At 41.4% G+C, this 27,292-nt stretch overlaps 1 protein-coding gene across 3 annotated transcripts; it reads right to left on the bottom strand.

The window, feature by feature from the left end:
- Window positions 1-1,319: 1,319 nt before the first annotated feature.
- LOC120838652 (AP-1 complex subunit sigma-2) lies at window positions 1,320-21,574 on the bottom strand. Of its 3 annotated transcripts, none has more exons than XM_040208660.2 (5): window positions 21,455-21,574; window positions 18,030-18,208; window positions 14,803-14,911; window positions 11,029-11,166; window positions 1,320-2,845 (listed from the first exon to the last, which is right to left on the bottom strand). In XM_040208660.2, exons 1-5 carry the CDS (start codon window positions 21,455-21,457, stop codon window positions 2,801-2,803), a joined length of 474 nt encoding a protein of 157 aa, XP_040064594.1. In that variant the 5' UTR covers window positions 21,458-21,574; the 3' UTR covers window positions 1,320-2,800. The 3 variants fall into 3 exon arrangements, with proteins under 3 accessions (XP_040064594.1, XP_040064595.1, XP_040064596.1); XM_040208661.2 differs by lacking the exon at window positions 1,320-2,845 and adding an exon at window positions 3,853-9,372; XM_040208662.2 differs by lacking the exon at window positions 1,320-2,845 and adding an exon at window positions 3,853-6,828.
- Between the last annotated feature and the right edge of the window lie 5,718 nt (window positions 21,575-27,292).

Raw genomic sequence — 27,292 nt, 5'->3', positions numbered from 1 at the left:
GGGTGTGATGCAGCGAAGCAAAATACGGAAAATGCGATGTCTATTTTGCGCTCTTGCCGCACTGCAGTGCACGAAAGAGCGGCGAAAAGCGCACCCATTGAAGCTATCTTACCTGCCAGAGCAGACCACGAACCTGAGAAATATTGCGAGACTTCCGAGCACTGTGTTTGATACAGATACCAAATCAAGTAGTACGCTATTTCACGCGATAATCGAAAGTTCAGAAAATCTGCACACGCTTACAGAAACGGCTTGGCCGTACAGCGGGGCCTGAGCTAGTACATTTTTAGTGATAGTAAAGTGAAATTACGTTTTGGCACAACGTTGGTGCAAACTTAGTCACAGTTTGACGAAATGTAGCAGGATGTAACAGGGCAAGCCCTTTGGCGCACGAATCGCATCACTGGAAGCGTCGCGTAATAGAAACCTCCCATTTAATGAGAAATAACTAAACAAATAAATGTTTTTTTGTTGTTTTCTTTAGAAAGCCGAAGTTAGTAATTGAAAACTGTTAACTTTTACTATGCTTTGTGAAAATGCCGAAAGTCGGAATATGTCTTGAGCACTATTTACAACTCCAGAGGAAACTACACCGTTTAGCGGAAAAGACGAAAAGGAGAGAAGTTGGGAGCTACCGCTCATCCAAAAGTGAAGCAAAAACTGCCGTGGCCTGGCGGCCGAAATGTGAAACAGAGGAAAAATGACTAAATGCACGCGGTTGGAGTGGCGAATACAGTTAGCCTAAGTGTGTAAATCGCTTCATCACTTTCACAAACAGGAAGAGAATCGAAAGCAGCCCGGTCATTAAAAAACTCAAACTAAAATGGGCGTGTGCGATCGCCAAGATGACCACTACACCCCTTCTTATGTCGTCAGTTTTGTCCCTAACTCCACTTAAACTGCAGTTTGGTTGGAAAACGGCTCTGGTTGGACTTAGAAGCTATTTGTGCAATTGCCTCTTTAAAGCTACATAGCTACATACGTAATGCGGTTAGTATAATTGTAAACGCTTGTTCGTACTTGTAGCAGCACCGATAATTCGAACGGCAATTTGGGTTGCAAAGCAAAAACTGTCAAACGCATAAGTCCCACAAAAGCAATGGTAGAGTAAAAACGCAGGCGAATCGTTTGCACAAAGCAAAATCGTGAAAATAAAATAAAAGAACCACAAGCACACCCAGCGTTGCACTTCCCAATCCAAGCAGTGTGTTCCCTTTATCTTAGGGGGAAAAAAAAAACAGCACATACGCACGTGCTGATACATGTATGGGTCTCTTCAAAGAACACCCAAGAAAGGAAAAAAATCACGAATACCCCAATTGACTGGAACGTTATTTTATTTTACTCTGATTACAGTACAATTACCTCCATACACTCTGTTTAAAATGACACATACGGTATTTTCAGCTTCTTTCTTATATAAGGAATACAGCTGCAACTTATGGCATATCACACATCCCTACCGACGTGCACTCTGGGGCGCCGCACGCACTAGGTATAGGGTCGCGTCCTTAAATATAGATTGGCCACCGTATAGATAGTTTAACTTCGTGCGAGCTAAACTCGACACAAGGAAAACAACTCACACATTCACTAAACTCAAAGAAATCATCTCTCTGCTTAACAATCATAAAATAAAGCCTAAGAAGTGCATTCAACACCCCCATTCCAATAAATACAAAATCACACTGCATCTGTAAGTACCAGAGTAAAAGTTCTAAGCCTACGAAGCATTTCTTTTCTGCGTAAAAACAGAAACCTTAACAACCTAATGCATGCCCAAAACAAAATGAGCGTTAACAAAAAAATGGCAAGATGCTCAGTGTGTATCTATTCTCCTACATTCCGACATGTATAAAAAACCACAACGAATCATTTCATTAAGTTTGTACATTTGATTTCCACCAACACTAACAGAAAAAAAAAAATCAATGTTGATGCAAAAACCATGTACAACCTAAAAACTGCTAGACGATCATCATTAAAGACAAACCACTTTCAAACTGGAACGAGTTGTTTGTGATACTAGGGGTTTATCTGAAACAACACTAGCTGCAGGCATCTGCACAGCCCTCACAAAATTGCTGAGCCACATTTTTCTCCCAAGAAGCTAGCACTGCCACGGAAATGTTTCGAAAGGGCAGGTGAGGCAACTGTCGCCATGTCAATGACGCGATCCCCTGCCCATTTATAATGTGCACATCGCTCAAAATTGTGTTTCGACTAAGCTCCCTACAAACTGTTTGCTTGTACAACTCAGTCAAAAAATGGGTACTCAAATTTCACAAACAGTGCAAAAGGCTTAAGAACTTTGGCATAACTTGAGGGGGTGCTCAAAAAGGATGCAATGACAAGAACTTCACAGTATGTCAAGCAACACAGCAGGTAACTTCACATACGTTGACATTCCTTGAGGTTGCCTTTGCACAGTGTCCTTCCAAAATCGTGTTTCAAAAACTATTTTCACAAGGCTGCTTGAACAATGAGCTTCGACATGACCTCTCACGCACCGAATTAGCGTTGTTTAATGTATTAGCAGCCACAAAAGAGAGACAAGGGTGGCTCATCAGCACAAAGAGTGAGGAGTGTCGATGCCCCAAGGACATGCATTGGCAAGTTCACATGCACATTCTACCTTTTTTTACCAGCGCATAATCACACACAAAGAGAACACACTACTGCTTGGAGTGGAATGCACAACGGTTAATTTAGGAGGGACAGATTAGAGCCATGTTTTTTTTTAGAAGTTTCCCGTTAACCCCGGCCGATCGGCGTTCGGCCGGAGTGCCACGGTAGTGCCCTAACCGAGTCCGTGATCCTCAAAAAACCCTTGTGGAGTTTCTTCCTAGAATACATAAAACAAAACAAAAAAGACAATGTTAGCACACCGTTGCAGCCAAACAAATGGGGACAACAACAATTTTTAACAAATTAGAGAGCTGGGCTAGTTGGTGGAAGTTGAACATGGTGTAGGTGAAACAGCACGTAACGAAAACTAAGAAAAGGAACACACAACACAGGACGAGCGCTGTCCACTGTTGTGTTCCTTCTCTTAGTCTTCGTTGTTATGTACTGTTACACATACACCACGTTCAACAATTTGTACATGTAACGTACAATACTCGCACAAAATCCATCAGATTTTGCAAGTTCTCCAATGAAACAAGCAGATTCTCAAGAATATGTACAATAGGAACAAAAATAAGTGCCTTAACGTACAGAAATACTTATACACTGAATCTTTTGTGCATTAGACTGCCCATTAATCAAGGATGTGTGCTTTGTTCTGTCCTTTCATCGTGTTTTCTTTTATAATTCTGCAGACTGCCACGAGTTAGTTTTATATCGACAAGCTATAAGGTGCAACTCAGTGAAAGATTTTAACTTTCAGCAACATTCAAGTCATTATGACTCTTATGCAAAAATAAATTATAATTGAGGTGCCAGTGTAGAAGGGTTAAACAAGTACAGAAGTTTCATTTATTAAATGAAAATTTGATGTGTAATGCTATCAATGTTGAGCACACCCTTAAATTTTTGAAGGCAAATAACTCTGAAAATGGAATTCATCCATTTCCCCTTTTACACACACAAAGTAGTGATAAACACTTTCAAGAAAACTCAGCTCCCCACATACACAACCCAATTTTTCAAATCTATTTTGTAAAATAAAATTTTCAGTCACAATGCATGCTGATCACATCATATGGACTAAAAATGCACCAAGGCAACAAAACCTACATTTTCCTGTCAGGTTTCACCCTCTAAGCAGTTTTATAAAATGTAACTTGTGCAAACCAGATTGGCCAGTTACTATCTGTTAAGGGAGTTAATGAAGAAAAAAAACAAGTGTAAACTTTGCACAGAACTTTATTCAACATTTAAAATGGCTACATGGTTTAGACTGTTGCCCAACAGGGTTGTCCAATAAGAAACAATGAAAATGTAATGTTTGAAAGTAGTATTCTCCCTAATTAAAAAATGAATAAAGTGCCTTATGGCTTGAGCATGTAACTGGCCCGACATCATAATCACGAGACATTGAAGAGATGTAACGTCATGTAACAGCACCCACCAAGTACACAACAGTGATAATATTTAGCACATGATATAACTGCATGTGTGACAAATGAGTAAAAAAAATTCAAACCAGTCTGAGGCACACACTTTGCACCAGACAACTTTTGGTACTTTTTTTAGCTTTTGACTTATTTTTAAACGTCAAACACCACAAGTGGATGTTGCAGAAACTCTTGCACACACAATGAAGATGCAAGCAGTTTCATTAGTACACTGTCACAAAGAAGCACATTACTACAGAAAACAACTGCCTCAAACTGTTTTTCTGAAGCAACAAATGACAACAATAAATGTCATGCAACTGTCCAAGGTGCTAGTCAATACTTTCTGCACAGGGGCATACAAAGTTTTGAGGGAAGAGAGGGAGGGGCGACCAGAGGGGAGGAGGATTTCCCTGCCCTTCCCCTTTAATTGTTTAGTAGAATATCTTAAATGTCAAAAAAGGGAAGGGTGATCGCCCCAACTTGCCCTCCCCCTGTTCTAACGCCACAGCTCTGCACCCCTGAACAAAACAAAAAGCAGTTTGATTCAGCAATCTTTGATTGTCAGAAACTGTAAGTGCACAATTCCCAAAAGCAATATGAAATTGCTTTCCGTGAATGCAAAACTCTGTCCGAAGTGCAGCAGGGCAGCAGGCTTCCACACATACACCGTTATTTCCAAAAAAAAAAAGAAAATAAAGAAAACTAAATGAAACAAGGGTTCAATTAAGTGAAAAATTACTCTGGCAGCAAAATGGATATGCCAGACATTTGGACTTAAACAAGACATGAAAGTAAGAAAATTCTACCACATCATAAGTGCCACTGCCACCCACAAGTTGATTGTATTTCTGCAAAAATATTTATCATTATCAGAATCCTTTATGTGCTACCAAAATTATAAGCCTCAGAAACACTTGAAAGCTTTCATATATGCTAATTCCCCAGCAAGAAAAATGCAACAATCCCAATCTAGAATGTCAAAGAGATAAGAACTCCCCTTTAATTTGATATATATTACAGCTGAGAATATATAGAGTAACAAAATAAAGCTAGATGTTGAGCACACCTTGCTGCATGTCTGGCATTGTGCAAGGGTGATGCCCTCCATTGCTTGACATACACAGACAGTGCAATTGGTTCCAACTTGCCTGCCCAAGTAAAAACATCTCCCATAGCCCTTACATGATTGTACAGCTTATATTATATCAAAAACCCTGCCTGGAAAGCAGGACCAAAAAGTGAGGATTACTTGCTCTTAACATGGATTCACGAATAAAGTAACCATCATACCACAATATGAACAAAGTTGAGGGGAAGTGCAAAGGAGTAACATTGAACACCCCAGCAATTACAAAGCTCAAGTGTTCAAAATAAGCTGAAGTGATTGGTCTTGATGATTGAGGCATCAAAACAATGATGTCCTAGATTATTATATCTTAGGACAACACATCCGGTCCACATAACACATCGAAACAAAGTGCAAAAAAAAGTGTGTTCATATACAATCAGTGTTCTGAGACACCACCGTCAATGCAAATGTGCAAACAGAGCAACACTGTTAACATGAGCAAGCAATCGGCAGTTTTTTTTGTTTTTTTTTTGTTTCTCCTGTAATTCAATTTCTGCCATCAAAACTACTAGTGTGGTGAAGTGTGCTTATTTGAGGATCAAACTTAAAGGAACTATGAGGATAATCTAGAAGTTCTATTTGATGAATGAAACAAGTGCCAAGCAGATCTCAAGCAAAGCTGACCAAGTTCTAAACTGGACGAATGCTTGCGTGCCGCAGAAATCACTTAATACTCACACTAGTGGTGATGCCTAGAGTCTGCAGGAGAAATGGATTTTGTGTGACATACAAGCGTGACGACAGATCGGACTCGTCAGGTGACTGATCGAAGCAAATGACTCTCGTTTCCATTTTTTGCTTCCAAGCTATTAAAAATATGGCATGCGAAAGTTAGAACCATGAGACATATAAATTGGGCCCGAAATATTTTCTGAAATGGAAATAAATGAGCGTAATCAAAACTGATCCCCGCACCCAATGCAGAATTCTAAAATAAATTAAGCGTTGTGATTCCGTCCTCAAGGCATCGAAAAACACATTTTTCTCCAATTGTATGTTTTCATTGCCCTTTCCAAAGGTAAACTTGTGATTGTCCAAATGCCAATCTCATGTTTGCACCAACTGTGTTGCACCATGCACATGCAGCAGTGGAAGAGTTTACAGCATTGCTGAACAAATTCTGGCAGCGGAGACATGATTTTCTGCCTGGAGTATGCCTGTCCACTTGGTGCCATACCTGAAGTACACTCAATGCAGCTAGTGGATAGTGTAATGCCCAACACTAACAAAAGTCAGCTTCCATTGAAAAAGCTGTCACACAGGACACCAGAAACATAGTTGAGTCACTAGAAATCTGGAGTAACTTAACTCGAAAGTGAATGATCCCCAAGAAAAAATGCTCTGTGTACACAGAAGACAGATTCCAAAACATCATTTCTGAAACAAACCGATTTCAGGCAACACAAAAAGTTTTCTTATGCCCTATGCAAGAATGAAGGGGCTGCGAAAGACTTGCAGCTTTCCCCAGCTAAACAAAACACACTGCCTATTCAAGTAAAAGAGAAACGAGGTAGAGATGCAAAACCAAGAGGAAATTGTAAACCACAAAGCCTATGTGTTATGAGCAAGCTTGAAAATGCAGTGAGATGCAGGCACACGATGTTAGTCTTGCACACCAGCTTCAAGCATTTCATCCTTTAGGTGGAAGGAAAAATACAAGCAAACAAAGTGTTAACATGGGGAGACAGATACTTAATGTAGCATGCACAGCCAAAGCAGTCTTCTCTTATGTAAAAAATCAACATTTAATCATCCCTTCAAACCTTGATTAAGTCACTTCAAATTGAAGTAGCTATATATGTTGAGACGTTATGAACAAGCCCAATGTTTCCAGAAACCTCTGGAGTCCTACATACAAGGGTGACTTGTTACGATTAGGCTTAGATGCCATGAAATATTTCCAATGTTAATTCGGCAATTATGCCATATAACATTGTGTAGCAATCTCCCTTACTGCAGTACATAAGCCTTATGGTTTGCATTACACTTAATGAAGACAAAAATGAAATGGTGGTTTTTAGCACTTTTAGTTGCTGGGATTAATATTGCTTTGTTTAGGGTCTACACTACAAATCTGACAAAAAGACATTGATAACTAATTTACTATTGCTAGGCTAACCTACAGCTCAGGCGAATCAAAGCCTTAAGCTCTTGCAGTTAGCGCAGAAACGTAAAATTAATAATGATCTTCTCAATACGACGAATTGCTTTTGAAACCAAAGGAAAAATGAACAAATCACTGAGGTTTTCCGCTGGTAGCTTCTGTTAAATCACTGAGTTTTTCCGCTGGTAGCTTCTGTTCATAATGCTATGTGGAGCAAACTTATGTGCATTTGTTTAAAAAGAATCAGCCTTGTGTTAGGGTGAACCTTTTATAGTGTAAGTCTTCCAAATATGGTATCAAAAAAAAGAATTGCACATTTTACTAGAATGTAAAATTGTGACTGTATTCCTGCAAAGGATCAAAAAGCACGGATGATAGATCTGCCACGTCATAGCACACAAATGCACATTTGAATTATCCCCAGATCACGTCCCACAACTTTGGATGGTTTGGGCCATCCTCAGTGTGTTCTAAAAACAGGTTTAAAAAAAAAATGTAAAGATAAAAAGCAGTTAGAGCCTACAGAATCATTTTCCACTAAGTAATATCAAATATACTGAAATGTTGCTATGATACGTATCAGATGAGAAGCCACCTAATGTCAAGCGAGTTTAATAACCATACTTAATTTTCATTGCTAAAATCATAGTAATCACAGCTTCCATGCAAATATCATAAGAAGTTGGTAGCAGTATTGTCATGAATAAAGTATGTAATAGAAAGCATAAAAATTATAGGACAGCAAAAAGCTGACAGTATTTAAAAAATGGTGTCTAATAACCCATACTCAAATTGGTAGGAAAAAAACTATGATGTACTGTACAAATAACAAGCCACTCATTGGGTTCATGAACAGGTGCAGTGTGATATCTCAAAAACCGAGTGATTGTTGATCTTGATTACATTGGCTGAATGACATGCAATCCTTTGTTTCAGTAATCTGGACGTACTTTGTCAGGTCACTCTACAATTTACTCTCATATCAACCAGAAAGACAATGGCACGCTCACTATGAAATGTCAGAGTATTGCTGCACACACGTATTGCTTCACAGCTGTTAATGTAATTAGCTTTACTTCCAAGAAGGTCAAAACTTCAAAAATGGCAGTGCCTTACAGCATAAGCTATTAAGGCCCTTCATGAGAGATGTGTGTTCAATGAGGCATAAGATATAAATATATATATTTTTATAAAAATGACAATTGCCTACAGCCTTCTAAATGCTCTCTCAGCACTATAGTTCAACCTATGTAAAAACTTAATTCAAAGATAAATTTTATGATCACTGCATTAATTTGATTAATAAATATGCAGTGTAGCTACGATTCACGATGCAATGTCGCTAAGTTGTGTTTACAAGCGAGATTCACTAATGTTGGTTGCACTATTTCTTTTTTGCAAAATGACCCTCCAGTGAAGGTCCTTAAATACCTGAAAACTGCCAAACATCAGTCGGCCTGCACCAGCCGCAATAATTTTTATAAATGAATAAAAACGGGAGGAAGGGCGCACAGTGATAATCATTTGTGGTATGAATTAGTAAACGTCTTAGCCAGACTTGAACAGCTTCAACCATGTCTACTACTCTTTAATGCTTCAAAACCTAACAAGGCAGTCACCACACAGAGAGCACAGTAGCACCTTGAAAAGACTCCAAAGAGCAACACAGAGCAGGCATTCAAAAAGAAAAACTAGAGCCAGGTAGCACAGCAACAAGAATCAATAAAAGGCATGCCAACAGCTCACAACATGCATTGCGACACCAAAAGCAAAAGTGGCAAAAAAAAGAAAAATCATCCAAGACTATCAGAAGCCAGGCAGGAGGAACAAAAGAATGTGACCAGGAAATGCAGGGAGCCACCATAATCAGGGAACAGCTTTACTACAGAAGAGCATGCAAGCACAACTTTGTTCCGTTGAAGGAGCTTCGGAGCAAATGCGCGAGTTGGATGACGCAGGAACAGGTGCACAGAAATGGGCCCACAGAATGTCAGTTAAGTGAACGCCACAGACGCTGCGCCCCTACGCAATCAGATCAGTCCAAACTCTTTGAGGGCGTTCTCAACTGCTTCATCCTTTGGAAAGGGAGCAGAAGGAAAAGGGGCGTTAGTGGTTGCTGCGCCCTTCTTGCTGCCACTGCACGGAACTGTGCTCGTTGCACGCTGTAGTCCTCATAGTCCAAAGCACATTCAAGTCAAGTATGTAGTATGATCTAACAGTGCCTCCACATAAAATCGCTACACTCGTTGCAAGTTACAAAAAGGCAGCAAGAAGCAGTTATTGCATGAGGTTGTTTGGCGTAGCACTGTTCTGCTGCAAAGCCAAAGAATCTAAATCCCAACAACAGCAATGTTCACACCAAGAGAACTCTGATGGCATAAGCTCAAAATATGGCAAAATATAGCCTTTCAGAGCAAGATTGCAAAGATACTGAATGATAAAGCCCTAGTATATCATAGGTAATGTTAAAATCATGGTCACTTAGAAGACCAAAGGTTTCAAGTCACAAATTAAAGCAGGACCATTTTCTACACACTCAAACCATCCAACTTTCTCCAGCCTATTTTCACGTAACGGCAACTGAATCATACTCATGTTTCGCACAGCACAGAGTATGCTTGTCGCATACGCTGCGCGGTGGCATGAAAGTCGGTGAAGCATTTGTATGCTTTACACCGCAACAGATTACCATAACACAGAGTTAATTCTAATACTTTTAGGCGCTGAACTTGGACAAAACAAAGCCCAAGGTGACAGAACATAAAAGCTGATGCAAGATATTTTCCCTATTGCTCACAGCAACGGCAACAGCATCAAAAACCAAAAAGAAGTATACTTACCTGCTGCTCTATGTTTCAGTCAGATGACGACTACAAGAACCTTTATGAGGTGCGTATGCGGGACACTCTCAGTTGGGCTACCTTGCTTCTGCTATGCGGTCGGCAGATGGACACATGTGCCGGCCACCCCTTCCGATAAAGTGCCAGTCTAAAATTTGCCCGACAGGCACAAGCACAGCTAAAAAGCACTTGCCCCCCTTTTTAAAGAGTCCAGTTTAATTGTTGAGCCACAAGTGATCATGCTTAAAAGTAACGACAGTCCATCCATACTCGTATCAGATTGCAAATGTTCAACCATCGCTTTACCGCAAGTAACCCACATTACACAAGTCGCTCAAACCTTGTTAACGGGATGCTTGTTAGCAGTGGTGAAACTTATATCAGTGAGCAAACAAAAAGCTACAATGGTGTCACAGAGAGATTGTACAAGCGTACATTGCAACTTGTATGAATTATACTAACAGGATCATGCGAGCAACTGCACACTGCTTCTGCTGTTGACGTCACGTGACACGCCTCCCAGGTCTGGAAGGTATGCACGTGTGAAAGCTACAAGGTCATAATGTTATACTAGAAAGGGCCCGAACATTCGGGGAAATCTAAGGAGCGTTTCTAGCTGTTTTTGGTATGGCTTCTAACATGTCGTGCACTGCCACGTAAGTGCTGCTTAGTCAAAGCAGTTCTTTGCAAAGCGATCCGAACTGAAAAGCACTTTCCAGCTGCGCAAGCACCTGAGCAAGCCAACTTTAGACAGAGGCACTTATCTAAAAAAAAACATTTACGTTGCAACCAGGTTCATCTGTTGGGTCATTTCCTTCCAATAGCACCTTATTGATGCATGGCCAGATATTGAGGGGACGAGGACAAGGGAGGGAAGGTGGGTCACTTTACCTCCTGAAGTAAATCTTGCGCCGCTATTGCTTTGAGAACGTTCTTCTTGCTCGTCTCCTGCATCTCCCCGCCAATAAGCAGCTCGTCCAAGATGAAGTAAGCCTTCTCAAAGTTAAAGATGATGTCCAGCTCACATACCTGGAAACAAGGTCAAGAAGTATAAAAAAAAAAGTTAGGGCAGAAACGAGCTGGTGATGGTTGAACATTGTGGATTAAAACCCCGTCTAGGGGTTTCGGTCATGGATGTTCAAAAAAAGTATATTCAGTTTTTCTAGAGCAGCAGTTGGCAATCTGCAGTTTGCAAGAAGATCTCAACCGGCTCTTCAAGGTCTTCGTGTCCCGGCGCTCATTGGTGGGGTAGACTGGAAGTCAGGACGCCGTGCCACTTAAAGCCAGGTGATGCAGAGTCTAGATATTCTTAAACTGGCAGGCCGTCGCCCCGTGAAGCAGGCCAGATATGAGCAGGGTTTCCCGTGAATAACACACAATAGATAAATCAGAACTTCATTAAAGGGTGTGCTAAACTATCTTTTTTTTTTACATAATTATCTTGTTGCAGTGGATGTCTTGCCCCCTCCTGAATCACAAGCAGAGAAGGTGTCAGGTCTTCAACCCTGTAAGAGGCTGCACTGCATGTCTGACAGAACAAAATGTTTCATACGTGTATTTATTTATTTATTCGTACTGTTGGCCTATTGGCTGTTGCAGGAGTGTTCATTAGAAAAATAACCAAATTTTTAAAGCACACTTCGACGAATGATATGACATGAATGATTCAGACACAGATGCACTTAAATGAATATAAATATCAGTGAAGGAACACAAAAAGGAAACGAAAGAAAAATAGATTGCATATAGTGCAGACTCAGTCCTTCGGTATCTGGATGTGATAAATCTAGCAGCTATCGTTTGTACCTTTTCTAATGTTTCAGTCTGTTTTTATCTGTATGGGTCCCACACGGTGCTCGCATATCCCAAGACAGGGCATACAAATGTTAAGTAGGCTGTTAAATTTGCTTCCTCTGTTGCTAATTTGAGGTTACGTTCAAGAACCATAATTTTCTTTTTGCTGTGCTCGTCAAATTGTCGATATGGAATTTCCAACTCATATCTCCAAACACAGTTACACCTACCGTAGAATACCGTGCATCCGCCCATACCACATTACGCGCCCATTCCCAAATTTGTAAAATCTGAGAAAATATGCACAGTACATTGATATGTAGAATTGATGACCGGACAAGCGCCCATCCCCCATTTTTTCATGATTATCTCAAAATCTGCCCGGTATTTTACGGTAAGTATTTAAAATTACTGGTGAATGCTAGTGGACTACTGTCAAGTTCATAATCAAAAACAAAGGTGTTCTTAATCTTATTTGTGATTCCTAAGAATAGTTTTTTGGGGGGTTAATTTGCATTTTTGACCACTTACACCACTCATTTAAAGTTTCTAACGCCATGTTTAAAGTGATCTGACCTTCAGGACACACAATTCTCAAATAAATTAAGCAGTCGTCTGCGAATAAGCGAGTGGTAACTTTAGAGCTAACGTTATCCACAATATCATTAATATAACTTAGAAATAATACCAGTTCCTGCACGGACGCCTAGTGAACGCCCCCATGACTCTTAATGTATTAGATATAGCACCGTTAACTTCTACAAATTGGGTATGTTTAATGAGGTAGGTTCTGATCCATCTCAATACTTGTAAATTTATACTGGCGTCTACTAGCCTTTTAATGAGTTGTGCACGTGGAACCCAACTAAAATCTTTGAAAGGTTCAGGCAGATTACATCCGTCTGTCCCCTCCTATTCAGCAAAGTGGCAATATCGTGATTAGTTTCTGGCAGTTGTGTGATTGTCCATAGCCTCCACTGGAATCCGTGCTGGTTTGGGTTAAAAGCGTTTGAACTATCAAGGTAATCAAAGAGGTAACCCAATAATGCATCCTCCAGTGTTTTGCAACTGACACGAGTGAGGGAAATTGGATAGTAGTTTTCAATGCTAAGTTTGCTGCCAGTTTTATGCACAGGAGTAACTTACATACCGTTAAGACAAGCATTTTCTTGTAATTCTGCTATAAAAATCAGAAGGAAAGCAAAAACTGCCGTACAAAAAGATTTTCTTTTCAGACATATTGAACTCTGACATTTCCTGAATTGAGCGACATAGCAACAATTGTGTGCTTGCTTCTTAACTCTATTGAGAAATTCCAGCGCATTGGCTGGATGGCGATATTTTAAATCTTGTAATCACACTAGGTATAAACCTAAAGCGGTTGTATGAATAAATCAAAGCTAAAGACGGCACTGGCAAAACGGCTTTTTACAAGAAGCAAATAGCACAATATCCCTTCTTTCAAATATCTCTGGGTGTTGCTACAAGACTCGGCGGCTCTACAACGTAAAACACCATTGCTGTTTTGTAGTTTTTGTCCTTATATTAACCCTCCCCCCCCCCCTCTCCCCGCCCTATATTGGCTATCGACATTTTGGAGGCGGGCTATCTGGTCCTTACACTGAAATAAGTTTGAGACCCCTGCCCTATACAGTGTTTTCTTTGAAGGGTAACTGCAAAGAAAAAAAAGTTTTTTTTTAGCCTATATTGGACAAGCATGTCGCAAAACAAATCTCCCGCGAAAAAACAAATTTTTTCTAGCAATATTTACGCCAGAGGACGTAACTTAGTCGGAGTCACATTCGAAACTCCCGCTCTTTCGACGCGCGCAGAGTGGCTGTTATACGTCACTCCGTGACGTATAGCAGCCACTATGTTATGTATACTATTAACTTTGTGGCGCGCGATTTAAAACGGAAAAAATAGCAGCAAACTAAAATCAGTCTTGTGCAATAAATATTGCTGTAAAAAATTTTGTTTTTGGCGGAAAAATTGTTTTGCGACATGCTTGTCCCAATTAGGCTGTTTAAAAATACACTTTTTTTTCTTTGCAGTTACCTTTATGCACTGTCCAGGGCATCAGTTCTTTTCTGAAATGGCAGTATATATTCGATAAAGTGAACTGGCCAGAGTAGTTATTTTCGGAATATGGCGGCCAAATTCAAAAGTCCCTCTGACTTCTGAATTTGTCGACGCTTGCACTGGCCGGGAGGAGAGAGCATGACATCAGCTCCGTAGCTTCTGCAAGCAATCCTCTCATGGAGGAGTGTCATCTCCCAAAAGGTTTTGACCTCCTCGCTTGCACTGACCGAGAGAGAAGTAGTAAGAGTTTGAAAAGCAGCGGGAAAGCCGCCCACGGTACGGCAGTACAAACGGAGCGATGAGTAGTTTGCTCATGCTCCCAGTGGGAGTAGAATATCCCTCCCAGTACTTCTTCAGAGTTGACAAAACATAATTTTGTGACACAAATTTAGCAAGACCCGATTTGGGGGATGTACTTTGAAGTCAGGAGTCGCACTTTCCTCGTAAAGTACCAGAAAAGATGCTTTAAGTAAAGTACAAGTACATATTCAGAGAATGTACTTCAAGTAAAGTACAAGTTTTCCAAGCCTACATCAAGTAATCCTTTAAGTACAACTTACTGAAAGTTACTTTCCAACACTGCTGATAATATGATGCAAGCACAAAAGCGCCGCCGGAGTATTCGACATCGTGATCGGAGTTATCTACTAAACCTCTTTTGGGGTCTTGCAATGAAGGATTAATGTGCTTGAAAATGTAAGTCAGCAAGGTTCCAATCGGGTCAATCTGCCCGAACCAGTGTCCCCAACTTAGTCATGCAATGAAGAAAAAAAAGGCAATGGCACATACGCTCCCAAAATACTTGTCAAGCAGCTCCACGTATCGATGAATTACTTCAAGAGTCAGAAGCTCATTGTCCACCTGCTCCACAGCACAACAGAAATACAAACTGGCATACCTGAAAAAAGAGACAAAGCAAAACCCAGTCTTTGCATTCACTGAAAGAAATAAACATAAAAGATGTTGCACATATAACTGGCAAGTTTAAGACGACAAGGTTAATTTCTGTCTTGATTACAGGTTAGCAAAAGTTCGAGCAAAAAAGCTCTGGCCCTCTCCCAATGATGAACATGAAATTAGAAAGTTTTCAATGCTGCTGGAAATGATTCTGAAGGCTCAATGCTATGAGCATTAGCAAAGGAAACATGTAATATAAGAGTGGAGCTGCAACAGTCATGTACCACATACCGTGCATTTGGCAAAGCATACTTCAACTTAAAAGGCCGACACACAAACTCGAGTTACTGAAGTTTATGCGCTAAACCAACTAGGAGCATCTGGCATGACTAGGGCTCCGTGTTTTCGCATAAATCCAAACAACTCCGAAAAACACCCGCCGGTAAAATTTTTGTGAAATGAAATTTATCCGATAAACTCCGAATTGTCATGTGCCCATACCTGCTGCTGCCTCCCCCCCCCCCCCCCCCCCCCCCCCCCCCAAACAGCAAAAACAAAAAAAAGTAATTTTTTTTTTTTTAACAATTTGAGCAGCGCAGGATTAATGGTTCTGGGAAAATGACACCATAATTATCTTTCAAGCCTCGGACTGTTGTCAAAAGGGGGTCTTAGTCCTTGTCTCATCAAGGTTGGTGTAGGAAAACAGGTCATTGTACCATTCGTGTCATGACAAAAGCCACTCTTTTGGTTTCCAGTTTGGGCCATGCAATTTGGGATTTAGAGAAAGGAGATGGTATGTTACTGTAACAGTGAAAGTTATGGACCATAGAGATTGTATAAAATAGGGAAGAGGGGCAGTTGAAACTTCTCTATTACATCCTTAACCACTCCACCTCGCGCCGTTGCGGGATAGATTGATGGGACGACTACGAGGTTCCTTGCGGCTACCTCCGGCAGTTTATTGATTTTAAGGTATCGACGTTTACCGAAGCTACACTTTTGTGCGACTTTTGTCGTGGGACAAATTAGTATTGCCAATGACACCAACGCCAAACTCAACTGAAGAAATCTTAATTGATACAAGTGCGTCTTATTTTTTATCTGGTACAGTATACATTTGCATCCTGTTATTACTTATTTTAATGGAAACACTGCAAAATTAATCTCCGAATTTTAGAGAATTGGGGATTTACAAAAAATATACTCCGATAAACACCGAATTTTCGCTAAAAGATAAACTCCAAAAAACACCCTCCGAATTTCATGAAAAATAAACTCTGAAAACACGGAGTCCTAGGCATGACCCAGTGAAGAATTAGAAATATTTACACCACCAGGGGATATTTTAACATACAACCAAAACCAAAACATCAATTACAGGTTGGTGCAATGGGCGAGGAGATCGAACTATAAAGGACGGTTTGTCTTGCAAGCTTTACATACATGTTGCTGCACACCCAACACAAGGCTCGGGGAATAGCCCTAAATAAATAAAATAACATCTACCTTGGTGGCACCTGGCAAACAGACTGGACATTGGAGCTCACCATAAATGTGAGCAAAGGAAATGCCACAAGAGCAAGTGCTACACATTGAGTGGGCCTGCTATGTGCACTTCCTCGTGAAGTGAAAGCATCATCTAAGGCAATGCGCTCATGCTTCTAGCATTGCCTTCGCTCATACTTCTAGGGAAGTAAAATGTTGCCCCAGAATTTGGACGAGACTTCCATTCAGTCAGCGCTGCAGCCGTACGCCGCAGCAAAAACATGCAAGTTATTTATGTTTTTGTTGTCTTCAAGGGTGGAGTGAATCACTAGGGCCGTGACTGTTCAGTCTCTGACCCAGTAGGCCTCCGTCAAAATGCGGGCACCTTGACCATCATTTCACAGCTCCTTTTAATTGGGAATCCGTAAGCCGGCTGCTTTGGCCAGAAGGCACCGAGGAAGCCGACAATAAAGAGAGAAAAGCTCGGGGGTTAACTCTCGAGAGGAAGGAGATGAAGGCTGAAGTGAGGATAACAAGAGCAAAACAAAATCCTGAAGTGCACATCAGCCCTTAACTGGAGAGCTTCTGGCAAAAATACTTCAACCCTTATATTCCGAGAGATGCCTCACCCCCGAGAGGTGACCTACCCCTATTTTTGGCAAGATGTGCTCCTCTTTCAAACACCGAAAGGTACCCCACATCTAGTAATTCCATTTCTAGTAAGGCCCTAGCCAATAGTGAGCTCGGCAGAAGTAATGTTTCTTGACCACGGCAAGAGATGAGCAAACATTGCTGACTGGGAAGGACAGTCGTATTTAATTCATCACCCCACCCTGCGATTACAAGCTTCGCAAATCACAAAATCTAAAACTAAAATTTTTCCAACTTTTTTTGATCGCACACCAAAAGTTAGTTTACTCCTTACTTCCACCCGATTTGCTTCCAATCTTAGGTGGGTTACCTATCGGGCTATTACGGTAAACAGTTTTAGCCTGCCTCAATAAACCCTTTTCAAAATTTAGTGCCATCAGGTGGCTCAAAAAGCAGTTTCACTTTTGAAAAACTGATGGCGGTCATGAAAGTTTATTTCATCTGACACCACCCCTTTCGCGCATCAATGGCAGATGATAACTGGATCTTTGACCCCCTCGGCATTCTTTCTTCATTTAATTCAGTTTCGGTACTGTGAACGTAATAAGTGGCCAGAACAAAGCGGCGACCGATAAGACCCTTAATTAAATTTACACCATCAAAAGTCTTCAGAGCCAAACTTGAGCCAAGGGATTCATTTGAGCACAGACCCAAATAATTGCTTACACAACCATTGTACCTAATTAGTTCCCTACACATGCCTCAAACGTACAGACCTTATATATCTCGCACATGGTAGTATCCTCAACTACTACCTTCATCAGCCTCAAGATGGCCACCATTAGTTTGGCACAGATGCCATACACTGGGATAATGATAGTGATCGAAGTTACCAGACTGAGTAGTGAAAAGGGCTTATTTTTTAACGAGGGATGAAAGCGACCAGAAAATATCCACCAGTGCAACAAAGCAAGCTGCACAGAGTTTGCGGAACAGAAGCCAACCCGTGCAGTAGCAATCCAAACGAGTGGGTCGAGTCATACCGCTTGTAAACGACCTTCAGGTCTTTCCACTCGAGAAAAGAGCACATCTTTGGCTTCCTGGCAAGGATGGTCGTGACCAGCTCTCGGGTGATCTTCTTCTTCAGCTTGTCCGGGTGTGCCATGTACCACTTCTGCAGCCGCAGTTTGCCTTGGCGGCTGAACAGGAGCATAAACTGCATCTGGGGCAACGGAAAGAGACAAGAATCAAGAGCAGCCTAATAATGACATCTCTCCTGGCACCATAGTAGAGCAACACGAGGGCTGGTAGAAAACCTGCAATGGCAGCCTGACTATGCTACTATAATCACTGACAACGCAAAAAACGCAGGGGAGTCGCTAGTACTGAGCGCCTCGTTTTTTTCCCAGCAAATGAGATTGCAGCATTTGCCGATAAGAATGCCGAAGAATGAATCACGAAGCAAGGAGAATTAACATAATAAGCCCCGCATTTCTTAAGCTGTCAGTGATGACGCTTTACACATGCGCCAGGTTAGAGCCGCCATTGCTGACCTCTTGTCTTACTGAGGTGCCGATGCACTAAAGCAGGTGTTGACAAGCCTCCACAAAGGCCTAGGCTGGGGAGAGGCACACACTAGAATCTAAAGTGGCAATAACTTGTAATGCTTTGGTAATGATGAAGTGATTGGAATAAGAGGAAACAAAGCCCATGCACAGCTGCTGCAAAGCGTCCATGCTAATCCGGGTGCCGTAAAACCAGAGTGTCGAACCGAAAAAAATACAGGTTCGGTTACGGTTCAGGTAAATGTATTTTGTTCCGGTTCAGTACCGGTTCGATTAATTCGATCTGCGAACCGGTTCGGGGCGCTGAACCGGTTTGCGAACCGGTTCGGAAATTATAAATGACAAATTGCAACATCAAAATAAATTACAAATAAAACATCTGAAATCAGCACATACGAAACGGGGTACATCGTAGTATAAGGCTCAGGGATTTCTACCAGGAATGGTTTCTTTATGTGCACTCAAAGGTTACCTCACCGACGTTTACGCATTCGGACTTCATCTAATTGGGTCCGACGCAGTAGCTGTAAAATCCGCGACCTCCTTACAGACCCACTTATAAGTAGAACTCGCTAACTATCCCGCCACCTCGGCGTGTAAACAATTGAAGAAACAGTGGGGAGAAAATACTGCTTTTTTTATTTGAACTAGCCTTCGGTAACTCAAATTAGACCCTTAAAGAAGTTTTCATTATACAAGATACGGAATATGAAAAACACTTCACCGGACGCAACACCAGAAGGACGTAATAGGATACATATTAAAATAGAAGAGTTCGCTGTCTCACAAATATGTTAGCTTCTAAGTGCCTATACGAAACCGGATGCATTATTATCAAACTCCACAGCCTTTTCTTTTCCCATTCCGATGGAAGCAAGCTTCAAGAACTCACGCATTCTAGAAACGTGTTATGAAATGAGCACACAGCAGCATTTAGGATTTACGTGACTGTAGGAAAATAAAATCCCGTGACGAGATTTTTTTTTTTTTTTTTTGCACAGCCTTCCAATTTTTTTTTTCGTGCAAGCCGCGTCCAGCGCAATACTGGTTCCTATGTCAAGATTCATGGATGCAGCGTTTGTCAAGATTCATGGATGCAGCGTTTATATTCCTAAGACTGAGTGGAGAAGAAAAATATGTAAGCGAGGCGTGTGTCAGTTGACGGCACTTAAAAAACAAATGGCATTGCTAGCACATTCATTGTCAACAGTGCGTGGCCGAACCGTTTTGACATGAGCCGGTAACCGTTTTTTTTTTTTCCGGTTCAGTTCCGGTTCGGGTTCATCGCGATAACATTATAACGGTTCGGGTTCGGGTTCAGTTCCGGAAAAATACCGGTTCGGTTCCGGTTTTCGGTTCGGTTCCGGTTCGACACCCTGCGTAAAACCTTAAAGTCGTACGACCACCAGCACACATTGACTAGGCAATCTTTAGTCTTATGCTTCAAGATCTGGGAGCGATAACGGGGATGGTTGCAAGGAAGATGGTGTAGAAAGGAGATGAAAAAACAAAGCAGGGAAGGATATGTAGAAGGGTCATGAATTTTTTCCTGTTATGTGGTTTATTTCGACTATGCTTGCTGCGCCAGATACATTCCTTTCACCCCAAGATGACAGGGTGGTGGGAGCTATACACTCGATCGACCAGTCATACGTCTGTCTTTTGCTAAGTGGTCGCAGTCCTACTTATACCCACGTGCAGAAAGCGGGGTCAGGGGATGAAGGAAAGGCGGTTGATTGGTTCGGCAAGAGATGAACAAAGTATAGCCTCTAAAACATAGACTGGTTAGCTCATTGTTCCCCTGGTTAGTATGCTGTCGGGTCAGATCGTAATTCGAGGAGGTGAACACGAGAGTGACTGCATGAATAATTACAGGTAGAACACAATGCCACAAATTATTTAACGGTAATTAGTACAACCAGGGCCGGCCCTATGGGAGGGCAACCTGGATGGTCGCCCAGAACACCATCAAAACGAGGGTGCTGACAAGCCCCCCTTTTGAATTTTTTTTTTCTTTTTAATTTATTTGAACATGCGCCCATTCATTTTTGGAACGCGGTTCTTCGTCTGAAAAAACGATTGTGTTGGGCCACTACTCACATGATTACTAACAATACGATCTGATACCTAGTAGATAGGGGTTTATAAAAAAAGGAGGGGAGGGAGGGGGGGGTGCCACGGTGGAGTTTGCCCAGAGCGCTTGATGGCGTAGGGCCGGCCCTGAGTACAACTAAAATGGCGAAAGAGTGAATGATAGCTTAGGCGAAACTTCGGGTGCTCTGATATTTTTTTAGGAGACTAAGCAGTACAACCAGACTTCCATCTTCGCCTATTGACAACTAATTCCCATTTTTTTCTTCTTTTTTTTTTTTTAGGTAAAGTTATGGCACGAGCATTCCAAGATGATACAAGGTTTAGAGCAAACACGACCTGTCCCCGACAGATTACACGCAACCAGTGCAAGAATTTAATCGAAAATGACACTGGTTTTTATGAAAAGGTTACACAGCTGCAGGTGTCCCTAGCTATCTCCCAGCTGGGGAATAAAAAGAAAGGAGGGGAGGGGCCCCGTCAGCACTTGCTCGTCGCAGTATGTCACGCCAGGGGCCGGTCTAGTGTCACAAACCACCCCCTCCCCCTGACGGGCAACCACTAATAATAAGTATAATGTTCGCCATATTGCTATTCAAATCTTAATCACTTTGAAACGATTACGTCACTCATTTACTTTCAAGCGTAATTACACGAAATCGTGCTCCTCCTTTTTGTGCAATAGCGGACCGGAAAACGTGAGCGTGGAACAAACCGTGCGAATGTTCGCTTCAACTCGCACACCGATAAAAGGTGTTCATAGAACGGTACATGGCTATAGACTCGGTAGGAAAGCCTCCCGTTCGTCTTACCATCTTGCGGCGTTTTCTGGAGAACGTAGTACCAAAATAAAGCAAAATAACATTTAGAAAAGCACCGGTACAGACACTCAACCGAACCTTTACGTCGCCATTTGCAATTTTCGATGATGATCTCACGATGGGGCTTACCGAACCCACTCGAGGAGCCCCTCATCGCCCTCATTGTACCATTTTCGGTTTCGGCGCGGATCCATCGCATGCAAAATAAAGAACTCCTATCGTTTGTTTTGTTTGGCGTTTCTCCTAAGTAAGCTTATAAAAAGGAACGACTGCCCATGCTTCTTTTATTTCTAAGTTTTTGATCGAGATGTTGCTGTCTTGAGAAAGTTTAGGATGAAGCTCGCCAGCTGGAATTTTTTGGATGGGACTTCTGTCCAGGGGTTTCCCCAGGAATTGAGATTAGGAGGCGTCTAAATTTTAGGGGGGAGGGGCATTGAGAATATAGGAGTCGTTGCGAATAGACTACTTCCATAAAGCCCTGCATGCAACACGGCGCGTGTTGCACTCTGGGAACTAGTTGGCTAGGGAGGAGGGTGGCATGGTTTCGGTTTCGATCGACACGTCGACAAAAGATCGTTTTCTGGTCCCGAGAGCGTCATTTGAAGTCTCTAAACTAACCTAAATTGCCAGACCTCGAAGCTTTAGTACAAGCCTGAGACGTATAGCTCGTCTTAACATATGCTTGTTGTATTTTTGTACTTGAGCCTTCCTGTTAGCGTTTCCATCGAGGTATGTGGACGAGCCAAGGCTGGGAATCTCGACGCTGCGAAGCTCGGGGATCTTGCTTGCGTACGAATCAAAAAGCTGAAGCAACCAATTAGTACGCATACATCGAGCTCGCGCCTTTACATTAGTGTTGTTGATCAGGAAGTTTGTTTGTTTTGTGCGTCCATAGACGAAATATTACCTTTTGCAATTACTGTTTTTCTTAATATGCCTGAGTATGCGAGGTAAACCTCGGAGGCGCCATTGAAAAGCTCTTCTTATCTCTTATCTGTACTGACCCGCAGCACTGCACGAAGTGAACTCCCCACCCGCTTGCTTTCCACTAATATTCAACATCCCGTATGCGCACAGAGTTATCCTGCAATCATATAGGCACGTTCGCACATACAGACCGTTTTAAGAAAGCTGAAGTCGAGCACTTGTGTGAAGAATGTCGCACCGTTCGCCGGAAGTGCGCCGGACGGCCATGAACCCCTATGCGCACCGCATAGGGGTTCACGCCCGTCCGGCGCACGGTGCGACATTCTTCACACAAGTGCTCGAACGAATTCAAAGCGCGTTTGACGGTTGCTAATGGCCATAATATTTGTTCTGTGTTTGTTTTCTTCCTGCCTGAATATGCCGAGATAATTTCAGACACACCGTTCAGGCACAGATCTTGGGCGTCAGTAAAAGCTCGTGCAAAAAGGCTTAGCGAAGAGTAGGGGACGCTTTTAGGGCCTCCGTCGTAGCTAGCCGATCTCAGCGTTTGCAAAAAGTTCATCTTCTATCAGCATAAAATTCGAGTGGGAGATATATGATGACAGGAGGAAGACATCATAGTAACTTTTGTGCAGTAGTGAGGTCGAATTTATTGCATTTCCCTAAAAGTTCATGCGTAAACGCTGGGCTTAACTTTGATACCCTGTGAGGATGCGGCTTGCTTTTCGCCCAATGAAGTAACAAGAAGCGGACGTTTGGCAAATGAAATACGTGTAAGGCTCCATATGAACAAATTTCAGTTCTAGTTCACTGGTACGAGACGGGATTATTGAAATTGAGCTCAAACATGCACTCGAGGGGTGAGGTGACTAAGCCACGACTTACTACGTTCGCATACGCACGCACAATATCCGGTGTTTCGGGAACCAAGGAAAGTGCCCCGGTCTTCGTTTCGTATCGCTCGAGAATAAGTGTATTGTACGTTCGTGAAAAGTCAGATAACCGAAAACGCAAGCAGCGCGTTCGGTCGCGGCGTGATAGCATGAGATGAAGCTGCTCAGTCGAAACCGAAACTGAGTGGCCAACTAGTTCCCAGAGTGCATTGCGTGGTATTTCGCCGCGATGGGGCGCGTCGGTTTTGGAAGTAGTCCATTAAGGGGGTGCCTTTAAAAAAACAAGGCGGGGGGGGGGGGGGGGGGGGGGGGGGCGGCGGCGTAGAGAGCTCACTGCCCCTGTCGGAGAACGAAGTGGAAACTAACCTAATCGCTACAGTCAGGGATGGGCAAAATACATGCAAATATGTATCGAAATACAAACACAAAATACTTCGTCAAAAATGAATTTAATCACAAATTTAATTACATTTCCAAGAAAGCATTTAAGTACAAGATGCAAATACAACCAAATGTATTTGGTCTCCTCCAAATACTTTTCTAAATACATTCCTCAAAATTTGCGTCAGCGACTTCAGGGCACCTGTAACGGGTTTCTGGGTATCTCATTTTAATTTTGCATCGCACACTCGGGAGTTAGTGTGCGAGGCTCTAGTAACGTAATAGAAATATAATTTAAAAAAAAATGTAATCAGCTTGGACGTAATAGGTGAAAAAAGTACAGAGCTTCAAGCAGCTTTTTTTGTCGATTACATTTTGGTATAGACCAACAAAGAACCGATACGACCAAGACGCGCAGCACTAGCTAGAGAATTTTTTTTTTTTTTTTTTTGTTGCAGCTCGCATTAGTTACGAAAATCTAGACGACCCGCGCATTTACAATGTTCCAGGCAAAGATACGGATGGAAATCAGGCTGGAAAGCATCACAAGTTGTCACAGGCACTTATTTAGCCAGTCTGCCTGCGAACGTCGATTTCCTCACTATTCTTGCTCTGGACTAGCACCGTAATCACAAAGTCACAAAACGCTTGTGCTTGATTGAGAAACACTGCATTCGGTGCGGAACGTAGTTTTCTTCCTGCTCTGGACAGTGACCATAAATTTGAGGGAAGTATTTTCGCCCACAAAATTGTATTTAATTACAATTGTATTTGAAGTACCCACGTTTTAGTATTTAAATACACACGTCAAACACAATACCCAATTTGTAATTAAATACAAACGCAAAATACACAAAGTATTTGAAATACGTATTTCAAATACTTGTATTTGGAATACTGCCCATCCCTGGTTACAGTTTATACCATGCTATAAAAATAACCAATATCCCCCCTCTGGCGTGAATAAACAGTTTAATGTAAACATAATTTTTAACTCATTAATCTGAGCTAAAAATACCAAAAAACTAAATTCAGTATCAAAATAATTCCTCGAAGTCGGAAACTTACTTCAGATATCTCAAACAGCTTACTATACTTTATACGCGTTTTCTTTTGCCAGGGCTGGGCAGTATATCGCAATACAAATGTATAGCGATAGTATCTTAGCGATATTTTCGAATATCTGCATCTCTGTGTCGAGATGCATTTGAAAAATGTATTTGTATCTCAGACTCTCAGTAGATATTTACGTTGTATCGCATGTATCGCGATACTTTGCCAGACTTAGGTATCTCGTTACATATTTATTGCCGTTTTTACGATGAATTTGAAGGATAAAAACATCTGCTTGCTGCAAGGTGCTTCAGAAGCGTCTAACAGTCTTTATCGTTCAGTTCCATGTGGTTCACCGGGGGTGACATGTTTTCTTGGCGGCATTTTTGATAAATAAAAAGTTCGAGATAAAAATATATGCAAAAAATGAAAAACAAAAGAGGAGCGCAAGCCTAAATTATTATTTGCATTCGCCACTTCCATCTCCACGAAGTACAGTTCGGGAACAAATGTATTTCTATAAGTATCTGTATCTGTACTCCGGAATACTTTTCCGCTGTTTTTGCAGATGTATCTCAGAAATATTCCGCTGCAAAAAAAAAAAAAAAAAAATGTATCTCAGTATCTGTATTTTGGCCTTAAAATACATGTATCTCAGATTTGTATTCCCGAATACTTTTTGGAGTATCCTGCCCAGCCCTGGTTTTGACACATTCTTGTCAGAGAAATAAAAAAGAAGAGTTTCATCTAGATCTATGCTCGATATATATATGTACATATTCTTCTTCTCTTTTTTTTTTTTTTTTGTAAAGTTTATATGTTGCTTATAATTTCAATCAGTGGTCTGGAGTAGCCGGCGCTGGTCCTGCAGCTGCTAAAATCTCCACTTTGAACGTTTTATTTTAATAAAGATCTATTCTTTCGACCCCTCGGAGTGCATGTCTATTTCGTGTAAAACAGGAAGCAACAGTTCTTAGGTAGCACCCAATGTTGTGCGAACATTCCCTGAATGTTCTGAATGTTGAAGGAAAACGTTAAAACACCATTCTGAACGTTCGTATGCGAACATTCTCTACAAGGCACTCTGCTCAACATTCTAAGAACGTTCATTGGCAAACATTTGTGTGCAGTGTTCTCGGAACGTTCGCTTTTGAACATTTCGCTTGCGAACATTCCTAAAATTTTCGCAGGTGAAGCCAACTTTACGGAGCTCCCACGCAACCTGTGGTTCGAAACGCCATCCACCCAAAAATATGCAAATTAAGTGGAGTTGTACCGGGACGACTTTTCGTCCTATACAGAATCTAGGAAGCAATGCAGGTAGCATCTTCGTGAATCAACCACGAGTCACGGCTTTGCCGGTACCAGTTGTTGCTGCCGTTTACCCGACGCACGTTGAAGTAAGAGGGGCCCGAGAGCGTAATTTTGGAATCCGCCTACCTTGCGCGAATGCTCATCTAAATTAATCATGTTGCAGAGCTAAACTTCCCAGACAACACCCGACATCCTCAGGACGTCCTCAAAAGGTACAAACGTCCTCACGGTTTTCAAGACATCCTCAGGACATCCTGAGAACGTCAGTCGCTGGATCATCCTAGAAACGTCCTCCCGAGAACTTATTGAGGACGAAGGATAAAAAGAGGTCATATATACGTCCTCAATTTGATTGCGTTTTTAAAAAAAAAAATAAATGAATGAAATGGGGGTAGTATACACAGTTCATATCTACTGCTTAACTAAATTTCACATACAAATTATCACATGTAATTGTGTAAGTTCAGGACATCTTTTGAATATAGTTTTGATCGAACAATTTTTTAATAAAACCAGGACGCACTAAAATTATTATTACTTTTGCATTTGGCCAGTATTTCGGAATTCAGTTCCATTGGCTACACTCAATCTAGGTGGCGCAAGCTACCGCCTACTACAAGGCGTACCGTGATTGCAATTATCCACCCATCCGAGAGACCCAAGCAAGCTAAGCCAAGACAGGATCGAAACAGAAACAGCCTCGAGGTTGATGATGGCTTGATAATGTGGATGCTTGGGCTAGTTAGTAATTCATGGTTGGGTGGAACAGCGCGGATACAGTCTCACTCACAGGCACATAAGAAGGAAACAGACTCGCAGCGCTGGCTAACAACTCAATGATATACTTCTCCTTCCTCAAATCGTCATCTTCTTCGCCGTTAATGAGAACATTTTAAATTTTTAAACACCAGAAACTAAATAGCCAATAAATATTAATAAATAAACAATAAATACATAAATAAATGACAATTAAAAATAAATAAAACAAAACAAAGTAAAAAAGTTTAAAAATAAAATTTTTAAGTTTGATTTTTTCATTATAATTTATTTAAAAAAACATTTTCTTAACTTTATTTTTTATTTTTTATTTATTTTTAGTTGTCATTTATTTATTATTTACTTATTAATCTTTATTGGTTCTTTGGTTTCTGGTGTTTAAAACTTTTAAATGTTCTCATTAACGGCGAAGGAGAAAAAGATGACGATTTGAGGAAGAAAAAATATATCACTGAGTTGTTAGTCAATACTGCGAATCTGTATA

This window comes from Ixodes scapularis, unplaced genomic scaffold (genome assembly GCF_016920785.2).
Source record: "Ixodes scapularis isolate PalLabHiFi unplaced genomic scaffold, ASM1692078v2 PGA_scaffold5__190_contigs__length_132052651, whole genome shotgun sequence".
Lineage (NCBI taxonomy): Eukaryota > Metazoa > Arthropoda > Arachnida > Ixodida > Ixodidae > Ixodes > Ixodes scapularis.
Note: the sequence above shows the minus strand (reverse complement) of the source record. Positions and strands in the feature narration are given on the sequence as shown.